Source organism: Podarcis muralis, chromosome 14 (assembly GCF_964188315.1).
Source record: "Podarcis muralis chromosome 14, rPodMur119.hap1.1, whole genome shotgun sequence".
Lineage (NCBI taxonomy): Eukaryota > Metazoa > Chordata > Lepidosauria > Squamata > Lacertidae > Podarcis > Podarcis muralis.
This window is the reverse complement of record NC_135668.1, coordinates 36,623,684-36,649,811: the sequence shown is the minus strand read 5'-3', so window position 1 is coordinate 36,649,811 and position 26,128 is coordinate 36,623,684. Positions and strand designations below refer to the sequence as shown.

Sequence of the window (26,128 nt, the reverse complement as noted above, 5' to 3'; positions counted from 1 at the left end):
GTGCCCCATAGCTTACAGTTTTCTGTTCATCACTGTGCCTCCTTGCCTTTGAAATGTGCCAGTTTTATCATCATGTCTTATCACCACCACCACCATCATTCTGTTATTCCATTGCACATATCTGTGTAGGAGGAAGGACGCTCTGGAATGATGTCAAAACATCCTTCATCAAGTGGAAGGGAAAGGGAGGAGAATCTCCCATTAGTTTGCCTGATGATGGATGCAGTGGAACCCAGAAGCTGATATACTCTGCAACCAACCTCAGCTGTTCACACCTAAGTTGCTAAAATGTTTGGTAAAATGTTACTACAAATGTTTGAGAGCCATCTTTATCCACTACGCATGAAACACAACAGCGTTGCTGGTTTTGTCTCTCTCACTTCTTTTAAAAACCCAAATGTTGACTGGGCCTCTCCTTGTCTCGTGTTTACTTCACGCTCTCCCCAGAGAGGGCTTATCTGGCTTGATAGGGCTTTCCTCTCCCTGTCACAGGCAGCTCCAATCTGCACCCCCATGCTGCCCCCTCCACAAGCACAAACACACCCCTTTTAAGTTCAAAAATGTCAAACTTCTCCGCACGGAAAAAAAATGTTTCCCAGGATTGATCGAAACCAGATGTGCAGCCTCCAGAAAGGGTCGGAGGAGTCACAGCTGGAACAGCTTTTTGCTTTCCTGGTCCTCTATTCCAATTGCCCATCGTGGCTGGATTGCTTTGGCACGGCAGGAAGGGCGCTTGGGCAGACATCCAGCCCTGATGCCCTACTGATGGAGCAAGGACAAGGTCAGGACTGAGAGGGGGTGAAGGAAGAGGCTCCCTCTTTTAGTTATGATGGGGAAGAGCTGTGGAAGAGCATCTCTCAGTTCCCAGCATCTCCCCGTTAAGACTGGGAGAGACTCTTGTCTGGAACCCTGAAGAGTCACTGCCAACAAGAGTAGGTCAGAGGTGGGGAACTTTAGCCCTTCAGTCTAATCAGGCCCAGCATGGGTCCCAGTTTGGCCCAGGAGGTCACCCCCCAAACCCATGCCCAAGAGCTGCCTCAAGGTGTGCTACTGACTGTCCATTGGCAAGTGAAGCTTGCTGTCACTACCCACCAGCTGAGTGGTACTGAGAGCACACCTGCGGGGACTGGCTGTATGTACTGTGGAGCTTGCCTAGGGGTACCCAATAGCATAGCCAACCCTGCAGAAAGCAGGTGGGAAGTCATTGCTGATCATCCGATAGGCAGCAACTTCAACCCTTCAGTATTTTGTAGGAGCGATTCAAGCACATCCTGGAAATTTAGGTTTCTGAAAGTAAAGTGGACTAATGTGCTCTGCTACCCTGGTGCAACAAACCCACTTGACACCAGGCTTTTTGCAGTGAGGAAAGTGATGGTGAAAAGGAATGAAAATTGTGGGATGAACAAACAATTAAGAAGAAGATGCATTGTCACCGGCCAAGCAAATCAGGGTGAATTCAAGATGAATGCTCGTTGTCATGTAACCACCCTGTAAATAAATCAGAAGGGAGGCGCCATGAAGACGGGATATAGTCTAACCTGGGTGTATGTTTTGTGGAAGCAAAGCAGGATGGATGCTCACTAAACAGGTCATCTGGAGGGTTGCTGGAAAAGATCCAGAGGTGGGGTTACCAGATATCTACCAGAGCTCTTTTCTTGTTGTGCCTTGCTGCAAATGGTGTGGATCTTTATTTATTTTGGACATGGTTGTTTCTCATCTACATTTCTCCCACAGATGTAATGGTGGGTCTGGCTCTTAGTTACTTTTCTCTTCTTGCGAGAACTTTTAAATGGACAGGTGTGCTTATTAGGCAGTGCAGCAAAACTTTTTCTTTCTTTCTTTCTTTCTTTCTTTCTTTCTTTCTTTCTTTCTTTCTTTCTTTCTTTCTTTTCCTTCCTTCCTTCCTTCCTTCCTTCCTTCCTTCCTTCCTTCCTTCCTTCCTTCCTCCCTCCCTCCCTCCCTCCCTCCCTCCCTCCCTCCCTCCCTCCCTCTCTGCCTAACGTTAGGGCCAGTCCTGGGAAAGAGGGTGGCTCAGTGAAATGACTATAAGGTCCTTTAGGCAGCAAAATGTCTTGAGCTGGCCTTGCCTGTTCCTCTGTTTCTGTTAAGTACGGTGGGGTTGGTCAGGGAGGGGATCAGGGAGCCATGATGGAAATCCTCTTTAACCCTTTTCTGGCTTCTAGGGTTTTGCTAGGTGTTCCCTGCACAGGTCCACATCTCCTTTTGCAACCCTAAGAATGTGTGTGCGTGTGTGTGTGCATTTTAAAAAGTTGAAATTCTTAGAAAGTTGGAATCTGCCATTTTTCTGCGCTGATTCATGGGGCAGATGCCCACAGCCAAGGGGACCTTTCAGTGGTGAATGTGTGTCCTTTCCTCATCCTCTGTGGGATCAAAGAGTGAGACACACCTGTCCTAACTCATGAGGGAGGCATATAGCCAACCCCCTCTCCTCTTATCCACTAGGGCCTACAGCCCCTGGCATCTCAGGCCCATCTATTTAGCAAGACAGCCAAGAGCCAAACCCATTTGTCTTGTAGCTGAAGTCCTCCTGGGGGAAAAAAATCTCTCGAAAGAGCCTGTCTCCTTGCACCTGTTCTATCAATTCCTCCTGGACAGGGAAATCCATGATGGGGATTTATCTGACATCTTGCGTGCTGCAGCATTTGCCCGGCACATCTTCTTTTTTAAAAAAATATCTTATCCCCATAATCCTCCCGACTTTCTTCCCTCGAGGATGTTTCAGGCCCCAAACAAAATCATTCTTCTTATTTGGGATTTGCTTTTTTGGCATCTCGGCGCTGGCCTCTGGCTTTTGATCTGGAAATATTTACTGCCGAGCGCATCACAGGGTTGTGTGTGTGTGTGTGTGTGTGTGTGTCTTTGGAGGAGCGCTCTGGACAAAGCCTTTGTCTGCATGGAGGCCAAGGAGAAGAAATTCCAGGAGGCTGGACGGTGGGAAAGGGCACGAGGTTGCTAGGAAAGTTAGAGAGTTTGCACGGCAGGCAAGGAGTCCCAGAAAAAAAAAATACACACAAAAAGCCTCAGAGCATCTCCCCCTCCCCACTAACCCAAAGGACGCTGCAGAACGCCAGCTGCAACACTAAAGGTAGTTCAAAGCTTCCATATTTGAGGGTAGCGACTCATGGCGTCTGGGGTAGCACAATGAAAGGGACTAGCAGCTTCTATGAAAGGGAGCCTATGTCCTCTCCAGAGTCTGCCCTCCATCCATTTTTAGTGAGTGTATTCTGCAACAAGCCGCTTACGCAATAATAGTGATAGATTTATACTGGGCCGTGGGGTGTATGGGGTGTTAGGGGAGGGGTAGTACCTCTGGTGGGTGACATGCCGTGCTCCTCCTGGGGTAGTTTGTCCAACTTTGGTCACCCCACCCAGGACTTAGCTCTCACTTGTGGCTCCTAGAAGCTGTCAGCATGTGACAGCGGCCACACCCTGGGAGACAGCTTTGACTGGCTGGCCAGACTAGGTGAGGGTAGCCGATGGGGCTCAACCTTGCAGGACATCTGGCAAAGGTATTGCTCTGCTTTCCTTTGGACGACATCAGCAAGGCCAAACGGGAGCCCAGGACCTCCATGCATGCTGCCCATTGCTTGTGTGCCAGGGAAGTCACTTTGGTGCTGTAAATGCAAAGTTCGACTTCACCCCCGGAGGCACACTCCATTGTCTTTCGAGATAGATGGATGCCAACAAAAAAATTATTGTGCATTGTAAGACTCAGAGAAGTGCACATTTTTAAGATGGGCTGCGTTCTGGTTCACATACCTTTCTGGAACGTGCAAATTAGGTGGGTTCACCTTGAAATGCGAGCTGAATCAAATTTCTTCTGCTCCCTATTCCCAGCCAGAGCCCCCTCCCCCTTTTTCTCCTCCCTTTGGCTTTCTCCCAAATGCTGGTCTTTTCTTTATTCATCCTTTCACACATGAGCTCAGCTTTACAGCTGCAGGCACTCAGCCTGCCCTTTGCCCAGTTGCATCTCCAGGGACACCAAATTCTGCCGTGTCAACAGATTTGCTGGGGAGGCCTGGAGACAGTGACCATGACGTGGGCAGAGGAGAAAGACGGTGCCTCCATTTCCCTGCCCACGCTTTCCCCTGCTGAGGGGAAACTACGAGCAAACTCAGCCTCCTGAGCTCTCGACACCTGCGATGCTCTAAAAGCCTTCCAGGGGAGGAAGTTCACAACACAGCCTTCATCCTGGCTTCAAGAGAGGGTTGGCTGTGGTCCTGTGTTATGGAGCACAGCCCTCTATTTGAAGGCCTCCTGAAATGCTGCCTGGTCCAAGTCTGCCTTAAAGATCAGGCACTCAAAGAAGAAGAGGAGTTTGGATTTGATATCCCGCTTTATCACTACCCGAAGGAGTCTCAAAGTGGCTAACTTTCTCCTTTCCCTTTCTCCCCCACAACAAACACTCTGTGAGGCGAGTGAGGCTGAGAGTCTTCAAAGAAGTGTGACTAGCCCAAGGTCACCCAGCAGCTGCATGTGGAGGAGCGGGGAAGCGAACCCGGTTCACCAGATTACGAGACTACCACTCTTAACCACTACACCACAAGTCACTTATCCACAGCACCTGGACCACAGACTTAGCAATTGCAAAGGTTCCCTGATCGCAGTCTTCCCTGCTAGGATGAAATGCATTGCATTTCTATTTAAAGGGTGATAATTATTTCTAAATATGCACCTCTCTCTCTCTCTCTCTCTCTCTCTCTCTCTCTCTCTCTCTCTCTCTCCCTCCCTCCCTCCCTCCCTGTGTGTGTTTTAAAGACTTCCAGAGTACAGGGAGGCTCTTCTAAGGAGAACGAAGCTCTGGCATATATCTCTAGGAATTAAGCCCTGTGTAACCTTGACGCCAGGCCTTCCCATCAGACGAAGCCTGAGGGTGGCCCACAGCACCTGCTACTCACCTACAACCATGATGTTGAATTCGAAGCCGGTCTTCATGGTCTTGATCCGCATCTGGTCCATCACGGCCTCGATCCCCACATAGCCAAAGAGCTTCTGGTCTCCTGTGCTAACGGAAGGGCCATCCCGGGGTAGCTGCTCTCTTGCCGGCTGCTCCTCCATGCTCCTCCGCTGAGGCTCAGGGCTACTCTCTGAAAGCGGAAGAGAGAAGGGAAACCTGAACCAGATACTCCAGGTGGGACGGGAGTTCCTCCATGCGACTTACTCGTCCCCTTCTTCTCGATCCGGTTGCCCTGCTGTACTTCTGAGAATGAGTATTGTGCGCAGAACAGAAAGTCAGTTTAACTGACCAGACTGCTTTATTTCTCTCAGTCCCTCAAAACAGAGGGGTCCGTGAGCCACCAGTGGTCTGAGCTTCATTCAGGCAGTCCATGGCTTGTCCACAGCAAATATTCACATTTATTTCTAACTGTATTCCAAATGCTTTCTTTTATTTCCTATATTGTATTTTATTGCACTACAACGCAAATTGGAATACAATGCAAGAAACAAAAGAAGCAACATGGATACAATTAAACATCGCACAGCACATTGCAGGCAAATAAAGAGGCCCGCCAAGACCGGCTGCAATTTTCTAGTGGTCCATATGTGCTCGCGTGCATGTGTGAGGTATTTGGGAACCACTGTCCTAAAAGAAGCAGGGGTGCAGCTTTCAAGGAGACAGGGAGTCCAATGATGAGCCTGGGCTGCCTACTCTTCCTATGTTCACCTACGGAACTCAAGGCCACAATACGAGGTGATGACCGCCAGCTGAAATGCTATTCAAAGGGATTCGAATTCACGGAGGAGGAGGTTGAGGCTACTTGCTGATGGCTGCTGGACACAATGGCAACAGGGAACCTCCATGTTTGGGGTAGTCTATCTCTGAATATCTCTGAATGAGGGACGTGGGTGGCACTGTGGGTTAAACCACAGAGCCTAGGACTTGCTGATCAGAAGGTCGGCGGTTCGAATCCCCGCAACGGGGTGAGCTCCCGCTGCTTGGTCCCTGCTCCTGCCAACCTAGTAGTTTGAAAGCACATCAAAGTGCAAGTAGATAAATAGGTACCACTCCGGTGGGAAGGTAAACGGTGCTGCTCTGGTTCGCCAGAAGCGGCTTAGTCATGCTGGCCACATGACCTGGAAGCTGTACGCCAGCTCCCTCGACCAATAAAGCGAGATGAGTGCCGCAACCCCAGAGTCGGTCATGACTGGACCTAATGGTCAGGGGTCCCTTTACCTTTACCTATCTCTGAATACCTGCTAGTGGGGAGCAACAGCTGGAGAAGGCCTTCTTGCTCTTCTCATGCGCTTCCCAAAGGCATCAGGGTGGCAAGCAAAGGAATCAGGGGTGCTGGACTTTGGTCTGTATCAAGCAGGGCTCTTCTTTATATTCTCTCCCCCCTACAAGGTCTGTTTGCAGCATTTGGGACATTTTAGTTTAGAGAAAAGGCTAGTAAGAGGGGACATGACAGAGGCATATAAAATGGCATGAAGGAACGGGTCAAGTTTTTCTCACTCTCTCATAACACTTGTGGACATCCAATGAAGTTAGAAGATTCAGAATAGATGGAAGAAAGTCCTCCACAGAGCATGTATTGATGGCCACTAACTTGGATGGCTTTAAAAGAGGATTGCACAAATTCAGGGAGGAAAGAGCTACCAGCCTCTGCTCCATGGAAAGAGGTGAAATTTCTTCTTAATACCAGTTGCTGGAAATCACAGGAGGGGAGAGGGCTCCTGTGCCCAGGTCCTGCTTGAGAATTCCCCCCACAGGCATCTGGGTGGCCTCTGTGGGAACAGGATGCTGGACTAGGTGAGCCACTGGCCTGATCCAACAGGATCTTCTTATGTACTCCCCCCCCCCCACCTCCAATACTTAGGTTTGCATGAGACCCGAGGAGAGAGAGCAAATCGTGTTTCAGTTCCACTGATTTCAATGTGTCTGCTCTGAGTAGGCCTAGAATCGGATGCAGTCACTCTGCTTCTTTTTTCTCACTTCCAGAGAACCTCCAAAACTACCAGGGGAACTTTGCAAGGAAGGGATCTCTATTTGCCCCCTAGCCATGGGGTGCGGGGGGAAGGCCTTGAGACCACCTGACAACTGCACTGCAGCAGGGCCTCAACCACAGCCAAGGTCACAGAATCGAAACGTTCTGGAGTTGGAAAGGACCAAAGGGGTCATCTTCCAGCAATGCAGGAACCTTTTGCCCAACGTGGGGCTCGAACCCACAACCCTAAGATTAAGAGTCTCATGCTCTACTGACTGAGCTAGTACGGACATAGTACTAAACCCATCTAGCTTAGTACTGTTTACACTGACTGGCAGAAGCTCTCCAGGACTACTGGGAGATGCCGTAGACTAGGAATAGGCAAACTCAGCCATCCAGATGTTTTGGGACTACAACTCCCATCATCCCTGACCACTGCTCTTGTTAACTAGGGATGATGGGAGTTGTAGTCCCAAAACATCTGGAGGGCCGAGTTTGCCTATGGCTGCCGTAGACGGAACCTGGGGCCACTGCATGCAAAATAAAAACACGACCACTGCGCTTCTCTCTAGCAACATAGGAAGCTGCCTTATACTGAGTCAAATCAATAGCCCATCTAGCTCAGTATTGTCTACACTGACTGGCAGTGGCTCTCCAAAGTTAAAGGCAGGGATTTATTCCAGCCCTGCCAGGAGCCCCTAGGGATCGAAACTGGGACCTCCAGCAGATGCTCTACCATGCAGGGATGACATCTTTGCTCTACTCAGACCTTTGCTACAACTAGCTCAATGTTGGTTATGCTAGCCACCCTCCAACTTTTTCAGGCCCACTTTTAGCCCCAAACGTGCATATGGAGAGCCAGTTCTTAATTGCTTACCATATCGTTGCACAGCGGTAGTGCTGCCCTTGCGACCCATTTGCAGATTCTGACTCCAACAGCTGGAGACCAATGGCCTGCCCTGACAGGCTGTGCTCCCACCCCAGGATTTCAGAAAGGGGTCTGTCTCAGTCCTACCTGGCGACACCGGGGATTAAGACCTTTGCACGCAAAGCAGATTCTCTCCCATACAGCCGCAGCCCTTCCCTCTGCAGAGTCAAATCCCTGGTCCATCTAGCTCAGTATACTACCTACACAAGCCGGCAGCAGCAATCCAGGCTTACAGGCAGGACTCGCTCTCTCCCAGTCCTACCTGGAGACGCCGGGGATTGAACCTGGGACCTTCCGCATGCAAGGCCGGTGCTCTCCCACTGAGCTAGGGCCCTTCCCCTGCAGCATGCTCATTGGGAAAGAGACCCAAAAGGGGAAGTGGAGGAATACACACGGCTCTGGCAGAGGCAGACCCTGGGGCTCGGAAGAGAAGCTCAGCAAACAGATTGGAATACGTAGCCAGGAGGTGTCAGTGGTGGGGGGCAGGGGGGGGACCTCCACAGGGCTGTGCAGGGGGCTGGCAGTAAGCCAAGGGGTTTGGAAGCTCTGCCGAGGCAGCATCTTACAGAGCAAGCGGAGATTTTCTCCCCCACCCCTCCAGGATCAGAGAGAGAGAGAGAGAAAGAGAGCTCTCCAGACATGCAGACCCACACAGCCTTTCTCAATCTGTGGGTCCCCAGATGTTGTTGAACTACAACTCCCATCACCCCACTCAGGGATGATGGGAGTTGTAGTCCAACAACATCTGGGGACCCACAGGTTGAGAACCGCTGCGCTAGAAGTTCCTGCACCCTTTATGGGGAAGACACAACTCCAGCTGCAAATATAAAGCTACACGCAGATATATGGGAAATGGGGGGGGGGGACGGAAGCCACTGGCCCAGGGGCATAACATGGCCCTTGGTGACTCTCTCTCTGGCCCTTGGAACTTTTCCCACACCCTTTCCCCTTGGGCTGCACCCTTTCCTGGTCTTATTTCATGCCCTCATTGGGTGTTTATGTTTGCCTGAAAATGTGTCCTTGAACTTGCCAGGATATAGGATAGAGAGGGAGCATCCATCCCCTCCAACACGTCGAAGGGAAAAGCCAGGACGCCATCTTCCTCTTTTTTCTTGCAAGAGCACAGCAAGATATTTTGGGTGCCATGATTTTGTGCAATTCCACCCCGCGATTCCGCCTTTAAAAAAAAGTGTTTTTTTCAGGGGGAAATCACGTGAGATCACAGCGCCTCAAATGGCTGCCGTGCCCTAGCAAGGAAAAATGGGACGTCCCATTTTTATCAGGACAATTGAAGGGCGCGAGGGAGGCGAGAGTATGTGTAGAAACCAGCCTGCTGTACAAAAGGTAGAATTCGCATTTGTGACTCTGGCTCCTTTGGCCACATCCACTGCCACCAGCACATGGCCCTCAGAAGGTTGCTGGAAAGGGAATGTGGCCCTCTGACTGAAAAATCTTCCCTGCCCCTAGCCTTGGCCCTGAGATCATGCAGGGCGTGAGATGGCACTTCTCAGCAGAGCCCCCAGGATGGGTGTGAGGGGAAGAAGGAACTGAAGAAAGGAAGACGCCGCTTCGCCCTGAAATCTGCACAGCATTTCTCAGCAATTAAAGCACAGCAATGTTTGGGCCAAACTTTCAGGGATGTCGCAAATTTGTCACTAGACTGTCACTAGAGGCAGCTGGGGGGGGGGGACCCATTTAGATCAGGGCTGTGCGGCTGGAGTAGGGTGGGTTTAACCCTTTCCCCTCTGTGCTGGCTCCCTGATTTGAATACAGCTGCTATTAACATTGTACCTGTCTTTCGGCCCTTTCTATAGCTGCTTCAGGGGGATGAGTCAAAGTTGGAAAAACAGCACTGGGGGGAGGAGCTAAGTCCTCTCCCCCAGCAAATGGCACAGATCCCACCCCTCCCTGCTCCTCTAGCTGCTTTCAATGGAAGTAAAAATCTGTTGCGAGTGCCAATCATCAACCTCCCACAACACATGCACTGAAGACTGGATAGCTCAGTTGGTTAGAGCGTGGTGCTGATAATGCTCAGGTTGCAGGTTCAATTCTGGTATGGGACAGCTGCGTATTCCTGCATTGAAGTGGGTTGGACTAGAATATCCTCGGGTCCTTTCCAACTCTATGATTCTAAGTAGTACAGTGGTACCTCGTGTTGCATACGCTTCAGGTTACATACGCTTCAGGTTACAGACTCCGCTAACCCAGAAATAGTGCTTCAGGTTAAGAACTTTGCTTCAGGGTGAGAACAGAAATCATGCTCCGGCGGCGCAGCAGAAGCAGGAGGCCCCATTAGCTAAAGTGGTGCTTCAGGTTCAGAACAGTTTCAGGTTAAGTACGGACCTCCGGAGCGAATTAAGTATTTAACCCGAGGTACCACTGTACTGAACTCTGCCCCTTTCGGAACCCCGCCCCCCACATCACCATTCTGGGATCCTGATCTGGACCGGGTTCCCCTCTCTTAGAAATTTATGGGGCGGGGGGTGAAGAAGCAGAAGCAGCTTGCACTGCAAAGATGATACGTAGTTTGGCCGCAAAGTGGTCTGAGCCTCCACTGCCATACATGCGTGCTCATTGGGTACGTGACCTTGCAGCCGCTGTTCACGTGGAAAAGACAAAGCGGAAGAGAGGCGTTTGTAATGCAGATGAGCATTCTTGGCCAATCGGAGACTTTCCATTTGCACAACAACCCTGCTTACGCACTTGCATTCACAGCAGATGTAGGGCCCGCTTCTGCCTGCTAACTCTCCCTGCTCAACAAACACACACTCGTCTGCCCTGGCACATAGTATCACAGAGGAATTAAGCTTCTGAATTCCAGTTCCTGAGAACCACAAGCAGACAGAGCACTGTTGCACTTATGTCCTGCTTCTGAGAGAAGAGGATGCTGGAATAGATGGGCCTTTGGCCTGATCCATCCAGCAGGGCTCTTCTTGCACTCATATAGTATTCAGCACAACTTCTTCTGACAACCACACATTCTCTCACTAAAGATCACGCTTTTCCCTCTCCAATAGACAATGCTGAAATCTGCCCCCTCCCACCCCCTTGCTCTGCAAACAGAGTCCGCCTTGCATGTCTCAAGCAGGGTGTGTCTTAAGAAAACTCAGCATAACCATTTCCCTTAAGAAAAAAACAACAAATAACCGAGTTTAATCTTGCAACAGAATAGTTACAACTCAAACATATTGAGCAACACTGGATGGGTGGTTAAGAGCTGGGAGGGCAGAGCGCAGGGGAAGGTCCCTGTTTCAATCCACGGTGTCTCCTGTTTGAAGGATCCGATGATTCAAAGGATCAGAGGTGCCCCATAGGCCACTCCCTAACACCCCCCTCCCATGAGGTGGTGAGTGGAGGGGTCACCTTCTCCTCCCTTGAAAAGGACACAGAGCTGGAGGAGGAAGTAGGGAGAGTGACACTCAATGTGCTTTTCAAAGACTCACAGCTCATCCTTTTCCTCCACACATGTCTTCGCTTTAAAGCTTTGTGTATAAGCACTTTTCTTTCTTTCTTTGGCCTGGTGCATTCCCTGATTTTTACAGCTAAATTGGAGCAAATGGCAACCCTCAGAAAATTCAATTACTGACTGCTCCAATTCTGCAGCAAAAAACAGATTTATTTTTCCAGGGGAAACCCCCCCCCCAAAAAAACACCCCACCCTGCTTAGACACAGAGCTTTAAAAGCCAGAACTGTGCTTAGAAATGAGGCACAAAGGGAAGTCTGGGTGAGCTGTCAGGTGAATTCTGCCGGGATCCACCCATAACCAAGACCTCTTGGAAAAGTTAAGTGTGCACACACTCTCTCTTTTTCTCTGTGTGGTGGGCAGAGGAAAGGGACACGAGGGGGGTGCCCATGGCACTTCCTCAAAAATCAAAATGTGCCCCCAAGCCTGAAAAGGCTAGCAATCCCTGAGGCAGCTGGCGGTAGCAGAGACTTTGGAGAGTTGCTGTCAGTCAGAGGAGTCAGTGCTGTTCTAGGTGGACTGGAGGCCTACTTCAGAAGAGTATTCAGACAACCCCACAGCACAAAAGGGATGGGACTCTATATACTGACATATGTACCTAGATTGGAGCAGGGTGCCCCACCCTCTTGCATGGTAGAGGTACACGTCTACATCGGTACGTACACATAAACCATCTTCTTAATCACTGTCATCAACTGACAGGTTTCCCAAGGACACATTTAGCATTGCATATAATTTGGCACTTCTGGAGACTCAAGGGGGTGGCCGAAGCCCCGAAAAAGGTCGCCCTGGACAACGTGAGCACAAACTAATACCCACTCACACAAAAATCTCTATAAAGGGAAAACGAGGCCATATGACATAAGAAGAGCCCACTGGATCAAGCTAATGGCCCATCCTGTTCTCACAGTGGTAATTTCCTTTGGGAAATCCCAGTAGAACCTGAGCACAAGGGTACTATGCCCTTCTGTGGTTTCTGGCAACCGGTATTACAGTGGTACCTCGGGATGCGAATGGGATCCATTCCGGAGCCCCGTTCGCATCCTGAATAGAACGTAAGACACGACGGTGCATCCGCGCGGGCCATGTTTTGCCGCTTCTGCGCATGACGTCATTTTGAGCGTCTGTGCATGCGCGAGTGGCGAAACCCGGAAGTAACGCGCTCCGTTACTTCTGGGTTGCCGCAGAGCGCAACCCGAAAGCGCTCAACCTGAAGCACATTCAACCCGAGGTATGACTGTAATTTCTAACTGGTACATGGCTCAGTTGGTTAGAGCATGGTGTTGATAGTGCCCAGGTTGCAGGTTCGAACCCCCTATGGGATAGATAGATGCATATTCCTGTATTAGATGATCCTCAGGATCCATTCTGACTCTACAATTCTATGATCCTATGGTGTTAACTGTCCAGTTGTTTACCAGGAAAACCAGGCCTGCTGCCAGTCAACCAGGGCAATTGCAACACACACTATTTTCCCTTGAAGGCTCGCTTGCTATTATTCCTTATCCTCCCCGTATGGAGATGCAAACAGTCTAAATCAACAAGGTTCCTTCTCGCCAACTTCCAGCAGGACAGGCGCTAGTTCAGCTCCTCACCCGCTTGGCCCTTACGGCTGGTTTCCACAGCAGCAGACGACCCAGGCCGAATCCAGTCAGTCCGGTTGTGCGCAGCGGGAAGAAAATAATCGGCAAGAATGAAAACACGCACGCACACACACAGCGCTCGACTCCGTAGCCAAGTGGAGATGGCAGGGAGCCCTCAAGCTGTCAGCCGCTTGAAGCTTTTCCACAAACAACGGCAAGTTCCAGGGGGAAAGGGACCCCTCACACCAACAGCAGCTGGTGCCTGGGGAGGAGGAGGAGGAAGCTTGCCAGAGCTTCGTCATCTCAAAGAAAGAAGGAAAGAGAGAGAGGAGAACCCTCAGTTCTTCTTTTACAGTTTCTGCCCAGATAGTCTTGCCCCTTAATCCCAGACACGTGTGGTGGTTGCTTGTGGCCACTTAGTGGGAAATGAATGAATTCCTGCACCCACCAAAAAGTTCATGCAACTTTTGCCAAGGCTATGTATGCACTAGCTGTGGAAGGATCTGCCCATTTTGGGTCTCTCAGTTTCTCTCAGTTTCCACCCCCAGTCTTCATTTCTCGACATTTCTGTAGCAATCTGCAAATCTTACTTTGAAGAAAGTTTCCTTGTGGAAGTTCAGCAGTATTTCAGTGCAGATTTCTCTCCCAATATGCACTTTGGACTGATGGCTGTAAGCCATGCAACCTTCTGTGCCGTTTTAACTAATATATGCACAATTTCTACATACCGTATGTATCCATATTTTTTTTTGTAAAGATGGGTTGGCTGTGCACTGTGAAATTCAAAGAACTGCAAATTTCAAAGGAAGGCTGTGCTTCAGTTCTCATATTGTTTCAGAAAGTGCAGATTTCATAGATTCACCTTTAAATGCAAACTGAAGCCATATTCTCCCCCTTCTTTAGTATGCACAATACAGTTAAAGCATCTTATTTCCCCCAAAGAATGCTGGGAGCTGTAGTTTACGAGTAGTGGGAACTGTAGTTTTGTAAGGGGTAAACTACAGTTACTGTGGTTATTGGGGGTGAAGTCACATGCTTTAAATGTATGGTGTGTACACAGTAAAAACTTTGGGCACAGAGAGGCAGTGGCTGGTCCCAGGGAATGGTATGAATGCAGGCAAAAGCATTGCAGTTTCCAGATGCCTAAGCAGGCCTAAGTCTGGTCCGTTCCTGGATGGGATAACTTCCATGATGGAAGAAAGGTAAGAAATAAATGAAATAAAATAATAACAATACTGTTGCCTACAGATCTTGCTTTCAGGCTTCCAAGAGGCAGCTGCCTGGCAACATTTGGGAACAGAATGTTGGGCTAGATCAAGGGTGGAGAAAGTTGTATTTTTTTTAGCTTTACGATCATATTGTGTCACAGGCAACCTTTTGGGGCATCACTTGGCAGTGGTAAAGGTAAAGGGACCCCTGACCATTAGGTCCAGTCGTGACCGACTCTGGGGTTGCGGCGCTCATCTCGCTTTAGATTTCAGCAATGCCTTGTGGGATGCCAAAATCCTGTGCCCCCTGCCTCTCGCCTTCCATTGGATGTCATAGCTGCGGTGTCCCTGGTGTGGCTGTGCTGGTCACACACTCCCTTAGATCCACCTTTTGGTGGGGCCTGCCAAGATCTTTCCACCCTGGACACCACCATAAGGTAAAGGGACCCCTGACCACTAGGTCCAGTCGTGGCCGACTCTGGGGTTGCGGCGCTCATCTCGCTTTATTGGCCGAGGGAGCCGGCGTACAGCTTCCGGGTCATGTGGCCAGCATGACTAAGCCACTTCTGGCGAACCAGAGCAGCGCACGGAAACGCTGTTTACCTTCCCGCCAGAGCGGTACCTATTTATCTACTTGCACTTTGACGTGCTTTCGAACTGCTAGGTTGGCAGGAGCAGGGACCGAGCAACGGGAGCTCATCCCGTCGTGGGGATTTGAACTGCCAACCTTCTGATCAGCAAGTCCTAGGCTCTGTGGTTTAACACACAGCGCCACCCGCGTCCTTGGCAGTGGTAGGTGTGGTCAAAGACAAATATGTTGGAGATGTCACACACACCCTCTCCAACTTCTATCCAAGGAAGCAGAAGACTTCTTCACATTTCAGAAATAAACCGCACTGGAGCAAGACAGTTTGAGCTTATCACACCGATCCTGGTCTGACTGCACTGGCTACCAATTAGTTTCTGGGCCCAATTCAAAGTGCTGGTTTTGACCTATAAAGCCTTAAACAGCTCAGGACCGCCTCTTTCCATATGAACCTACCTGGACCCTGAGATCATTTTCTGAAGCCCTCCTTCGTGTGCCTCCTCCTCGAGAGGTCCAGAGGGTCGCAACATGAGAACGGGACCTTCTCTGCAGTGGCTCCCGGTCTGTGGAATGCTCTCCCCAGGGAAGTTTGCTTGGCACCTTCATTATACACCTTTAGGCGCCAGGCAAAAACGTTCCTTTTTCACCAGGCCTTTGGTTGATTTGATTAACACCCTATGCCCTTTTAAAATGTGGGGTTTTTTTGGGAGGGGAGGGGTTACTGGGTTGTTGTTTTTATTTTTATTTTGTTTTTTGTTATGAGGGTGTGTGGCCTGGGGAGAGTTCAGAGGGCCAGTTTGAGAGGCCTTGAGGGCTGTGTTTGATACCCCGCCCTCCCCGACTAAGATTCCTCACTTTTCAATAAGACAAACTTATGGTGTGATTCAACAGGAATCATCTTGTGTTCCATAAACAACCAGGGCTGACCTGCTCAGGTTCCACTTTCTTAGGGAAATCCAAATACCATTTTCCCAGCAACAGCAGCTACAAGCCCAGAAGTGAAACAAGGAAGTTTTCCCCAGAGACTTTGGCACTGCTGCTGTTTTTATTTTACTGTTCCCATATTAAAATTTTATATATATATATATAATATATCACAGCATACAGTATGCAATAGAAACGAAATATAAAACATAATATAAAAGCACCAAGCACATAATAAAAACAAGGAACAAAACACAGCAGCCGAAATGCAAAGCAATTGCCATTTCCTTCCGCCCTGATCCTGACAGCGTGTTTAGAATTATGGATGTGGATTTGTAGACCGACAGCGTTTCCATCTGGCTTGCAGGTGTCTGGCCTGGGAAGATGCCAACTGCCTGCAAAAGCACTATATAGAGCCAGGGAAAGTGGACCCTTAGAAGTCCTTATGGCTAAGGGGCCAGCAATCAGGAGCCTGGGAGCTGAATCTATCCACTGAAGGCTGCTCTCTGGCTTCCCGCCACTCCTTGAGCTATTGGCCCAGGGTGATAAGGAGAGGGAGGCATAGACACAGAAGTGTGACTGCTAAGAGGGTATGATGCTCTCTTCCTCTTGCTGGTGCACAACCACTTCAACCCCCCCCCCCCGGGTCCTCATTAGTCTATTTGCAGTGGAAGGCTGCAGAACTTTGGCAGAGATCCTTCCTGAGGTTAGTTCCCATACTGCTGCAACAACATACGAACAAAGGAACCACATGGTTGGGTCCAACGGTAACATTCTCACTCAGGCCAGGTGCCAGGTACCATTTGCATGGGAAGGAACCACGTCACTGGCACTGTCCAATGGGTGCTCCGCTCTGGCATAGGAAATACCAGAGGCCCATAGTTGCTCCTACGCTTTGATGAGTTGGCCCCAAGCATTTCCACCACATCCTACCCCAAAGGAAGGTTGTGGACCAGACTGCCATAGCTCAAAGAACTGTTTTGCCTTTTAAGAAAAAGGCAACCAAATGGATCAAAGAGGAATGGAGCAACTTTTCCCATGAGGAAAGACGACCATGCTTGGGGTGTATAAAATCATTCAATGTGGAGAAAGTGCATAGGGAGACGTTTATCTCCCTTTCTCCATAGTATATGAACTCAGGGACACCGAATGGAGCTGGAGGTTGGAAGATTCAGGACCAGGCAGCCTTTCAGAGGATGCCTTTCAACAGAGGACCATCCTCTGCAAAGCAGGACATGTTTATGCCTGCTTCAGGTAAAGGCAACCTAGTCTGCTTTAAAGATCAGGAGCCCTAAGAAGAAAAGACTGGGTGGAGGACACAGACATAAGTAAGTAAGAAGAGCCTGGCTGCAGCATCAGGCCAATAGCCCATCTAGTCTAGCATCTTGCACACAGTGGCCAACAAATTCTCCCGGTGGGAAACCTGCAGGCAGGACCTGAGGGCAACAGCAACTCTCCCTACTTGTAATCTCAAGCAACTGGTATTCAGAGATTGGGGGGGGGGGCATTGGGTGAACAGCAAGACTGAGCAGGTTATCCCCTGTCCACACCCTTCCTCACTAAGCTGAGATATACAGTGGTATCTCGGGTTACATACGCTTCAGGTTACATACGCTTCAGGTTACATACGCCTCAGGTTACATACGCTTCAGGTTACAGACTCCGCTAACCCAGAAATAGTACCTTGGGTTAAGAACTTTGCTTCAGGATGAGAACAGAAATCGTGCTCCGGCGGCGTGGCAGCAGCAGGAGGCCCCATTAGCTAAAGTGGTGCTTCAGGTTAAGAACAGTTTCAGGTTAAGAACAGACCTCCAGAACGAATTAAGTACTTAACCCGAGGTACAACTGTATTTTATTTCTGGTCAAATTGCAAATGATAATACAGTAATTATTTCTAAATTTGCATCTATCTCTATAGATGAGCACATGCATGTTTCACGGTCGTCTTTTGTCCTCTTTTTCAACAACAAATAGAATGAATGAATGAATGAACATGCATGGAATCCTCCTCATGCCCTGTGCAGTCAGATGATGTCAGCACCCCTCAGGTATGTAAGGGCTCTCCCCCACTTTATATATTCACTTACATTTTTATTCCACCATTCTGGTCACACTGCCTTGGCGAGCTCGCAAGGCTCTGAAAACAGGGTGGGGGAAACCCATGGCTCTTCCATAGGTTCTGGAACTACAACTCCCATCATGCTGACTGGGGCTGTTGTAGTCCAGTAGCATCTGGAGGGCCACAGGTTCATCATCCCTTCTCTATAACATATGAAAATGCAATTACAACCTGTGCACAAACAACAAAATCTAAGAGGTTTCTGCCCTGACTACAGCAAAATTCCTTGAATGGATAAGGCCACAGCTAAGTGGGAAAACATCTGCTTTGCATGCAGAAAGTCCTAGGTTCACTCCCAGGCATCTTCAGGCAGGGCTGGAAGAGACTCCTGCCTGAAACCCAGGAATGGTGCTGCCAGTCAGTGTAGACAATATTAAGCTAGGTGGACCACTGGTCTGATTCAGTATAAGACAGCTTCCTAAGTTCCAAACGACAGATTTGGAAGAGTTGTCCAGAACTGTGCACCTGCCCACTGCCTCAGATGCCACCACCTGATTCCTTCTGGTAAGGAAATGAGGCCTGCCTTCGTCTTGGCTGCCGTTCCATAAGGGCAGCTTAGTAGAACTTCCCGGCTTGTGGCTCACCCACGATGCTGCCAACTGTAAGGGCCAAAACAGCTACCCTAGCTGCTAATCTGGCACTCTTGACGTCTGAGCTGTGTCAGCTGCCCAGGATCAGTGTACTCACCTGTGCTCTAAAGGGGTGGTCCAGCTCTTGCCAGGAAGGATGGAGTGGGAGCTGGAGGTACTTGGGCCGGTCCAAGAATTGCCCTGGCAACACTGGAATTCTCTGCTACGGGAGGACCAAGAACATCAACTGCCTCAGGAATTCCTAACTGAAGGAGAAGAGACTCCTTTGCCCAAGACTCAAGGTACACTCAGATGTGGGGAATATTTTTTTAGTTTTCTTGATTATAATGCAAGCACTTCTGTCCTGTTTTCCAACCATCCTTTCACACTGCAGCACCTGCCACGGTTTGACCAATAAACTGGCAGGACACACTCAATTTCATTCACGCCAAGCGTGCGTGGTGTGGCACAACAACAAACGTCGCTGGACAATATTGCTACTCCCCATCTATTCCACACATGTCTGCAGCTCTTCTCCCATGAATACAGCAGGAAACAACTGCATGCCGTTACACCGCCCCAATTTTATCACTTCATACCTGCGATTTTCTGGGTTAAAGGGGTTGCAAATGGATTTCCCCCGGAAGCAATTAACCAGGAAATGAGCACTAAGCTTCCACAAGATTTGCTGCTAGATTTCCGCAAGTGGCTTTCACTTTGTGCAAAAGCTCAAATATAATGCACAAATTAAGCCTAAGAAATGCCGGGGAAACAGAATACACTGTCACGGGGAGGCAAGCCTTATTCTCTCTGCATCCCTTTGGCTAACTATTCCTAAATGTGATTTACATGTGTAACATCACCAAGCCTATGGAGCCCACCAGCTGTATGTTTTGTGGCCTGAAAGCCAAAGGAAACCCACAGTTTTTGTAGCCAGAGGCAGCCAGCCAATGCGGGATTGCCGTTGTCCTCAACTATCAATCAATTAAATGTGTTAGCCACCTAGCACAGGATAGGGTTTAGGCCAGGAGTGGGGAACATTTTTTTCCACCCCAAGGGCCACATACCTCTCTATGCAACTTTCTTAGGGCCGCATGCCAGTCACGGGTGGGGCCAGGTGCAAAAGTGGGCGGAGCAACAAATGCAAATCTTACCTTTGTGCAGTAGGCTAGCAGATTCCATGCACACTCGCACACCCCTATCCAAGCAAGCAGGAGCCATCATCACATTTAAAACCACTATGGCGCCATTTTAAACCATCATGGCTTCCCCCAAAGAATTCTGGGAGCTGTAGTTTCTTAAGAGTGCCAACAGTTATTAGGAGAACTCTCTAGCCCCTTCCCAGAGCTACCGTTGGCAGAGTAGTTTAACAATCAACTCTTCTTTGAGAATTGTAGCTCTGTGAGAGGACTAAAGGTCTCCTAACAGCTTTCAGCAAACTTGAACAAACTACAGCTCCCAGAATTCTTTGGGGGAAGCCATGGCTGTTTAAAGTGGTATCACAGCTGTTAAGTGTGCATTGAATGAGTGGGAAAGAACCAAAATGTTAAACCACATTAAACAAGGATGGGACAAAATATTTGAAGGTAGGGTAGGGATGGGGAACCTGTGCCCCTCCTCCGACGTTCTTTTCTTTGAACTGGGGAGCATTCCATTCTAAAATTAAAAATCCCTCCATAAAGAAACTGGGGCTGCATAAACACCATACGTTTAAAGCACATTTACAGAATATCCCTGGGATCCCAAAGAATCCTGGGAATTGTAGATTGGTAGCGGTGCTGGGAACGATAGCTACAATTCCCAAGATTCTTTTTTGGGTGTGTGTGTGTGTGGGGGGGTGCTTTCAATGTATGGTGCATACAGAACCCTACACTTAGAAACCTTCCCCCGACACACACATTTTGCATGTGGCTGTAACGTTGCAGAAGGTCGCATCTCAAGATTCGGATCTGAAAGCGACAGGGTTCCAAGGCCACCTCCTCAGCCACAGACTCGCTGTGTGGTTTGCAGCAAGTGACTCCAAGCTTTTGTTCTCCAACTGCCCAAGGAGGAGAGCACCCTGCCACCTCGCTGTGCACACTAGCAAGGACAAACAGAAACAGCAAAAAACTTGCCCACAATTTTTAAAAAAGGACTGTATAAATGATGTGTGTGTGTGTGAGTGAGATAGAACTGAAGACCTGTGACTGCCCAGCAGGAGAGAGAGATGGAGAAAAACACCACAGCTGAGAGAGAGGACTGGCTTTTCCAGAAGAGCTACACACCCAGCCAGCCCTTGCACTGCCTGCAACATACAGATGGGGGAAGCGAGTTGCTCTGCAGTTTAAACCGTGATCACTGAAGGGGAAAGGATGTCCAGGTTTGTACAATGGCCTCTGTCAGGGCGCCTGCACCCTGGAACCAGAATACTACCCCAAAAACCCTTCTAGCTGGGCCTGAGCATCACAGCACATGCTGCATCCCTGCTTTCTGGTCCCCAAGGATGCTGGCGAGGACCGCATTGAGATGCTCACAAGGGCTTCACAGGTCCCACCATGGCCATGCGACTGCAGACACACCCACCCCCCTGGATGGCTCCTGGGAGGAGACCCATCTTGCCCCCTGGAGCGCCAAGCTGCCACCGAAAAAGCAGGGACCTTGGGAGACAAAGGAGAAGCAGGCATTTGTCCTCAAGCGCCTCGAGTTCTTTGTCTGCCAGGTCCCAGCCCCCCGCCTTCCTTCACAGAGGCCCCTCCAAAAGCACATCCACTGCCCAGCTTCCTACCTCCTCTCTATCAGCCCAGAAGAAGGCTGCAGGGACTCCAGCGAAGGGTCCCCCCTCTGCTCCCCAATTCCATAAGCAGAGCGCCCAGGATCTGCACCTCTTTTTCCTCCTCCTCTGCCTTCAGCTCCCAATCATCCTCATGCTTGTCAGAGCCAGAGAAGGAGTCCCCTCCCCTCTGTCAGCTCCCCTATTGGGATCAAACAAGAGCGGGAGCCAGGCTGCCTGGAACACATGACCAGAATGGTAATCATCCTTCCTGCTCCCCCCTCCCTCCCCTTTCCTGGGATCCCCGCTCTCATTCAAGGAGAACAAGCCCTTGCAGGATGTCTGCCCGTTTGTGTGGGCATATAATTGGTGCAAGCCAGCCTGTCTCCTCGTTTGCATTTTGAAGAAAAGGGAAAGGGAAAGAATCGGCCCAGATGATCATTATGTTGTTCTTGTTGCCCTGGCCCACTTTTAGGTGAAGAAAGGGCTGGGGGAGGTCTGCCCACAAGCATTATGCGGGAGGTGCCAAGGCTCACATTGCAATGTGCTTTGTGGCTCTCTTGCGCATGTGGTTTTTTAAAAAAATCAAATGCATCTTATCCACTCTGTGCCAATTTTTTTGAAAAATAAATTATGAAAACACGATTGCAGAAAATCTGCAATTGTGCATGTTGAATAAGCTGGTTCTGCAACTGCATTTTATTATTATTTCAAAACAATGAATCCCTTGTGTGTTTTGAATATTTTGTTGGGAGCTGCCCAGAGTGGGCTGGGGCAACCCAGTTAGATGGGCAGCATATAAATAATAAAACTATTATTATTGCTACTAATAATCAGCCCTGAACTGAGATGGGAGGAGAAGACCGAAAACATTGGATGGGAACAATTTGATGATGATGCTATAAAGATTCTCTGCAAGCAGACAAAGGATGACAATTCCAGAGGGGGGAAAAGTATTGTCAGAGTTCAAGGATCCAGCAGACAGAAATATTAAAGGGAAGGGGCAAAGCAGAGCCAGCGAGGAGCATGGTCTGGAGAGAGGATTTGTGACTGTGTATGTGTGGTGGGGAGAGTCCTGAGGGCCACATAGAGAGGTTTGGAGGACCACATTTGATCTCTGGAACTAAGCCCCGCCCCCCAGCCCTACACCCTCTTGCAACTAAGCCAAAAGTGTGCATAACTGAAGCCAATCACCTATTATTCCCTACCCACACCTGCCTGCATTCCCCCTACCACGCTTTGTCATTTTCAGAATGAAGGCTCCTTGGGGCAGGGACCTGCCGTACCTGTCTTTTGTAGTGCCACAAAGTCAATGGTGCTGTGCAAATGAGACTAATCCTGCTCCTGCTTCCTCCGGAGGCTGTGATAGGCCCACACCGCAGAAGCTGCGATCGTGACTCTGGCAGCCACCTCTTGTGGCAATCTGTAGAGCTGGCCCCTCAGTGGGAGCCGAGAGTCGTCCCCAGAGGGAAATACACCCAGGCTCTTTTTTCTCCCTTTCCGTGGGCAGGGCGCAAGTCACAAGGAGCTTCCTGCCTTGCGGTTTCTTTTTCCTATTGCGAGTGCTGAGCTGTATCTTGCTAGGAGAAGGCGAGAACAGAGAGAACATAGCAGGGAAGGGGGAGCTCCAAGGAGGTCCTCAAGGAGGAGAAGGCTATTCATGGCCGCTAGCCACAATGGCTACATTCCACCTCCACTGTCAGAACCAGGATGCCTCTAAATGCCATTGGCCAGGAGTCACAAGTGGGCAGAGCACTGCCAGACCCTTCTTGTGGTCTTCTCATGGGACATGTCAAGAACAGGATGCTGGACTTGATGGGCTCCTGGGTTGACCCAGCAGGCTCTTATTGCACCGAGTGGGAGCCCTACTGGTTTGCGCTTGCAGCAGAAGTTGGTGGGCAAAATTATGCATCATGTGGACATTGTGGACAGAGCAAAGTTTCTTTCTCCCTTGCTCATGATCCTGGAACGAGGGGTCATCCAATCAAGCTGAATTTTGGAAGATTTGGCGAAAGGCTTCTTCCCACATATGGAATTTGCTCCCACAAGAGGCAGTGATGGCCACTAACATGGGTAGCTTTAAAAGAGGATTGGACACATTCATCAGTGGCTCCTAGTCCTGGGGGCTAAATGTTCTACCTCCACTGCTGGAGGCAGAAAGCCTCTGAATGCCAGTTGCTGGAAACCAAAGGAGGGGAGAGTTCTGCTTCCCCCAAGTCCTGCCTGGGAGCTTCCTGTGTGCATCTGTTATGTACTGAGTTGAATAGGTTTCAAAACGCAGCAGTCTGATTGGTCCTAGAACAATAGGATCCAAAATGCAGCAGTCTGATTGGTCCTAGAACAATGCAGCAGCATGATTGGTCCGCAGGAGCCACCCAATCCAGCTCCAGGTGGAAGTGAATCCACAACCTGATTGGCCTACAGGAGAATCGCGGAATTAGCCAATCACGTGCAGCCCATTGTGTAAATAATGTCTATAAAGCAGATATTGTGGGGGAACTTCCATTCCTCCTCACCATTATGAGCTGAATAAAGAGCATGAAATCCACTCTCGACTCCGAGTATATTTCAATCTCATTAGTCACAGGACATTGGAGCCTGATCCTGCAAAAAACTTCTTATGCTCTTAGACCAGATATAGGCAAACTAAGGCCCGGGGGCCGGATGTAGCCCAATCACCTTCTAAATCCGGCCCGCAGACGGTCCGGGAATCAGTGTGTTTTTACATGAGTAGAATGTGTCCTTTTATTTAAAATGCATCTCTGGGTTCTTTGTGGGGCAAAGGAATTCATTATTATTTTTTAAAAATACAGTTTGGCCCCCCCCCACATAGTCTGAGGGACGGTGGACCGGCCCATGGCTGAAAAAGGTTGCTGACCCCTGTCTTAGACCCAATACCATGGGCACCTACAGGAGGCAGCAAGTGTGTGGGGGGGGCAGTCTGAGTAAACCATAATCTTCAGATTCCCAGCTTTAATATATTTTTAAGAGTTAAGCTGTTAACGTTATTAGAACCTAATAATAATAATGGCAGTATTTAAATAACCATTCGCATCATTAGCATTAGAAGCTGTGTGGAAGATAGAGAAATAGGATGGTGTATTTTATTTTTATGATTTAAGGTTTTATGTTTTGCGGTTTTAAGGTTTGATGTTGTTATTAGTATTATTTTCTTTTAGGAAGCAGCAAAGTGGGTGAAAGGAGAAACAAACCAGAAATGGAAGTTGGGGGAAGCCCAGAAGGGGAGGGAGGGAGGAATGTATAGAAAATGTTATGGATATGAGATGTATGTAATGAATGAAAAAGGAAAATGAATAAAAAAATGAGGCAAAATGTGCAAGCACTCTCCTCAATTTTTGATTTTTTTAAATGACAAAACAGCCTGCTCCCACTTCTCAGTGCCTTTAGCCCATGAATGAAGTCAAAGCAACGGCAGACATTTAGGAAGGCAGACTTGGCCAACCAGACAAAGATAACACCCACTATCCACACCACTGGCCTTAAAGTGGCGAGCCAGGGACCTGCTGCTCTCCCAGCTCCTAGTCCAATACTCAAACCCAGTGTTTCCCAAACCTGGGTCTCCTGCTGTTTTCAGACTACCACCATCCCTAGCTAGCAGGACCAGTGGTCAGTGACGATGGGAACTGTAGTTCAGAAACAGCTGGAGACCCAAGTTTGGGAAACACTGCTCTAACCATTATGCCAGCCCATAATGGTGACAGCAGGGGTGGCTAATCCGTGGCCCTTCAGATGTTGCTGGGCTCCCGTCACCCCCTGACCACTCCCTGGCCAGGATGGTTGGGGGCTGATGGAGCCCATCAGTTTCTGGAAAGCCGCAGGTTCCCCAATCCCTGGCTTACAGAATCACGCTAGGAGGAAGGTTGGGTGGGTGGGAGAGGGGCCCTGTTTTAAATCCTCTCTTCCACAAAGCCTGCTGGGTGACCTCAGTCCACTCACTGTCTCGGCATAGCCTAGCCCAGGGGTCAGCAAACTTTTCCAGCAGGGGGCTGGTCCACTGTCCCTCAGACCTTGTGGGGAGATGGGCTATATTTTTGGGGGGGAAATGAACAAATTCCTATGCCCCACAAATAACCCAGAGATGCATTTTAAATAAAAGCATTGTAAAAAGACGCTGATTCCCGGACTGTCTGCGGGGATTTAGAAGGCGATTGGCCCGGATCTGGCCCCTGGGCCTTAAGTTTGCCTACCCATCGCCAAGCCTACCTGACATGGTTGTCATGAGGATAAAAATGGAAGGGGTGGCAACCATAGATGACTGGAACCTGGAGGACTGGCAGAGACCTGAGACATCACCTGGCCCTTTCTGCTCCCCGCTGAACACCCGGCTTCCTACCTTCCTTCATGCCATCTTCCCCACACAGCTCCAGCAGGACCATGTCCCTCATTCCTCAGACACCCTTGGGAAACCCTGTTCCTTCCTTGCGTCTGCTACTAAATCAACTCTGCCAAGAGGCGGCTGCGGAGGTGAATCACAACACAGGTGTGATGCAACACGGTTGCTAGGAATCTCTGAGACCATGACCGGTTGTTCCTCTTAAAGGGAGACCGCCTGGCCCCAGGCCCTACGGGTGTCTTTGGAGCAGACTTGGAAAGCTATAGCGGCTCTGACTGTTTCCTCCTGGGTAACTCCCTTGGCATTAGGCACATCCTCTGTCTGAAGCTCCAGGCTGGGGCTGTTTGTGTATGTCATTCATTAAATAATAAAAATTTTAAAAAACCACAGACACACCACACATTTAAGATAATGGATGTACTCAGGCAAGCTACGCTGGATTCTGTGTGCACCTTAGCACTGTGTTTTTCACCCTTAGGTTCCCAGATGTTGATGGACTGCAATTCTCAAGAGAATGTTATTCCCTCCCTGTGACAGTGTGCACATCATGCATTTAAAGTAATCTCCCCCATCCCAGCAAATAATCCTGGGAATTGTAGTTTGTTAAGTGCACTGGGGATCACAGCTCCATGAAGGGTGAACTACAGTTCCCAGTGGGGAGAATATGCTTTAAATGTATGGTGTTTACACAGCTCAT

At 49.4% G+C, this 26,128-nt stretch overlaps 1 protein-coding gene across 4 annotated transcripts in view; it reads right to left on the bottom strand.

Moving 5' to 3' along the window:
- The window catches only part of SEPTIN12 (septin 12), a 72,512-nt gene that overhangs the window by 17,814 nt on the left and 28,570 nt on the right, over positions 1-26,128 (bottom strand). For 2 of the 4 annotated variants that reach the window (XM_028705772.2, XM_028705773.2), the window contains one exon: positions 4,920-5,108. In XM_028705772.2, the coding sequence (XP_028561605.2) occupies positions 4,920-5,108 (189 nt within the window). Of the gene's footprint in view, positions 1-4,919; positions 5,109-21,092; positions 21,289-22,363; positions 22,385-26,128 lie in introns of those variants that run through there. The other 2 variants (XM_077918399.1, XM_028705776.2) reach the window with 2 other exon arrangements.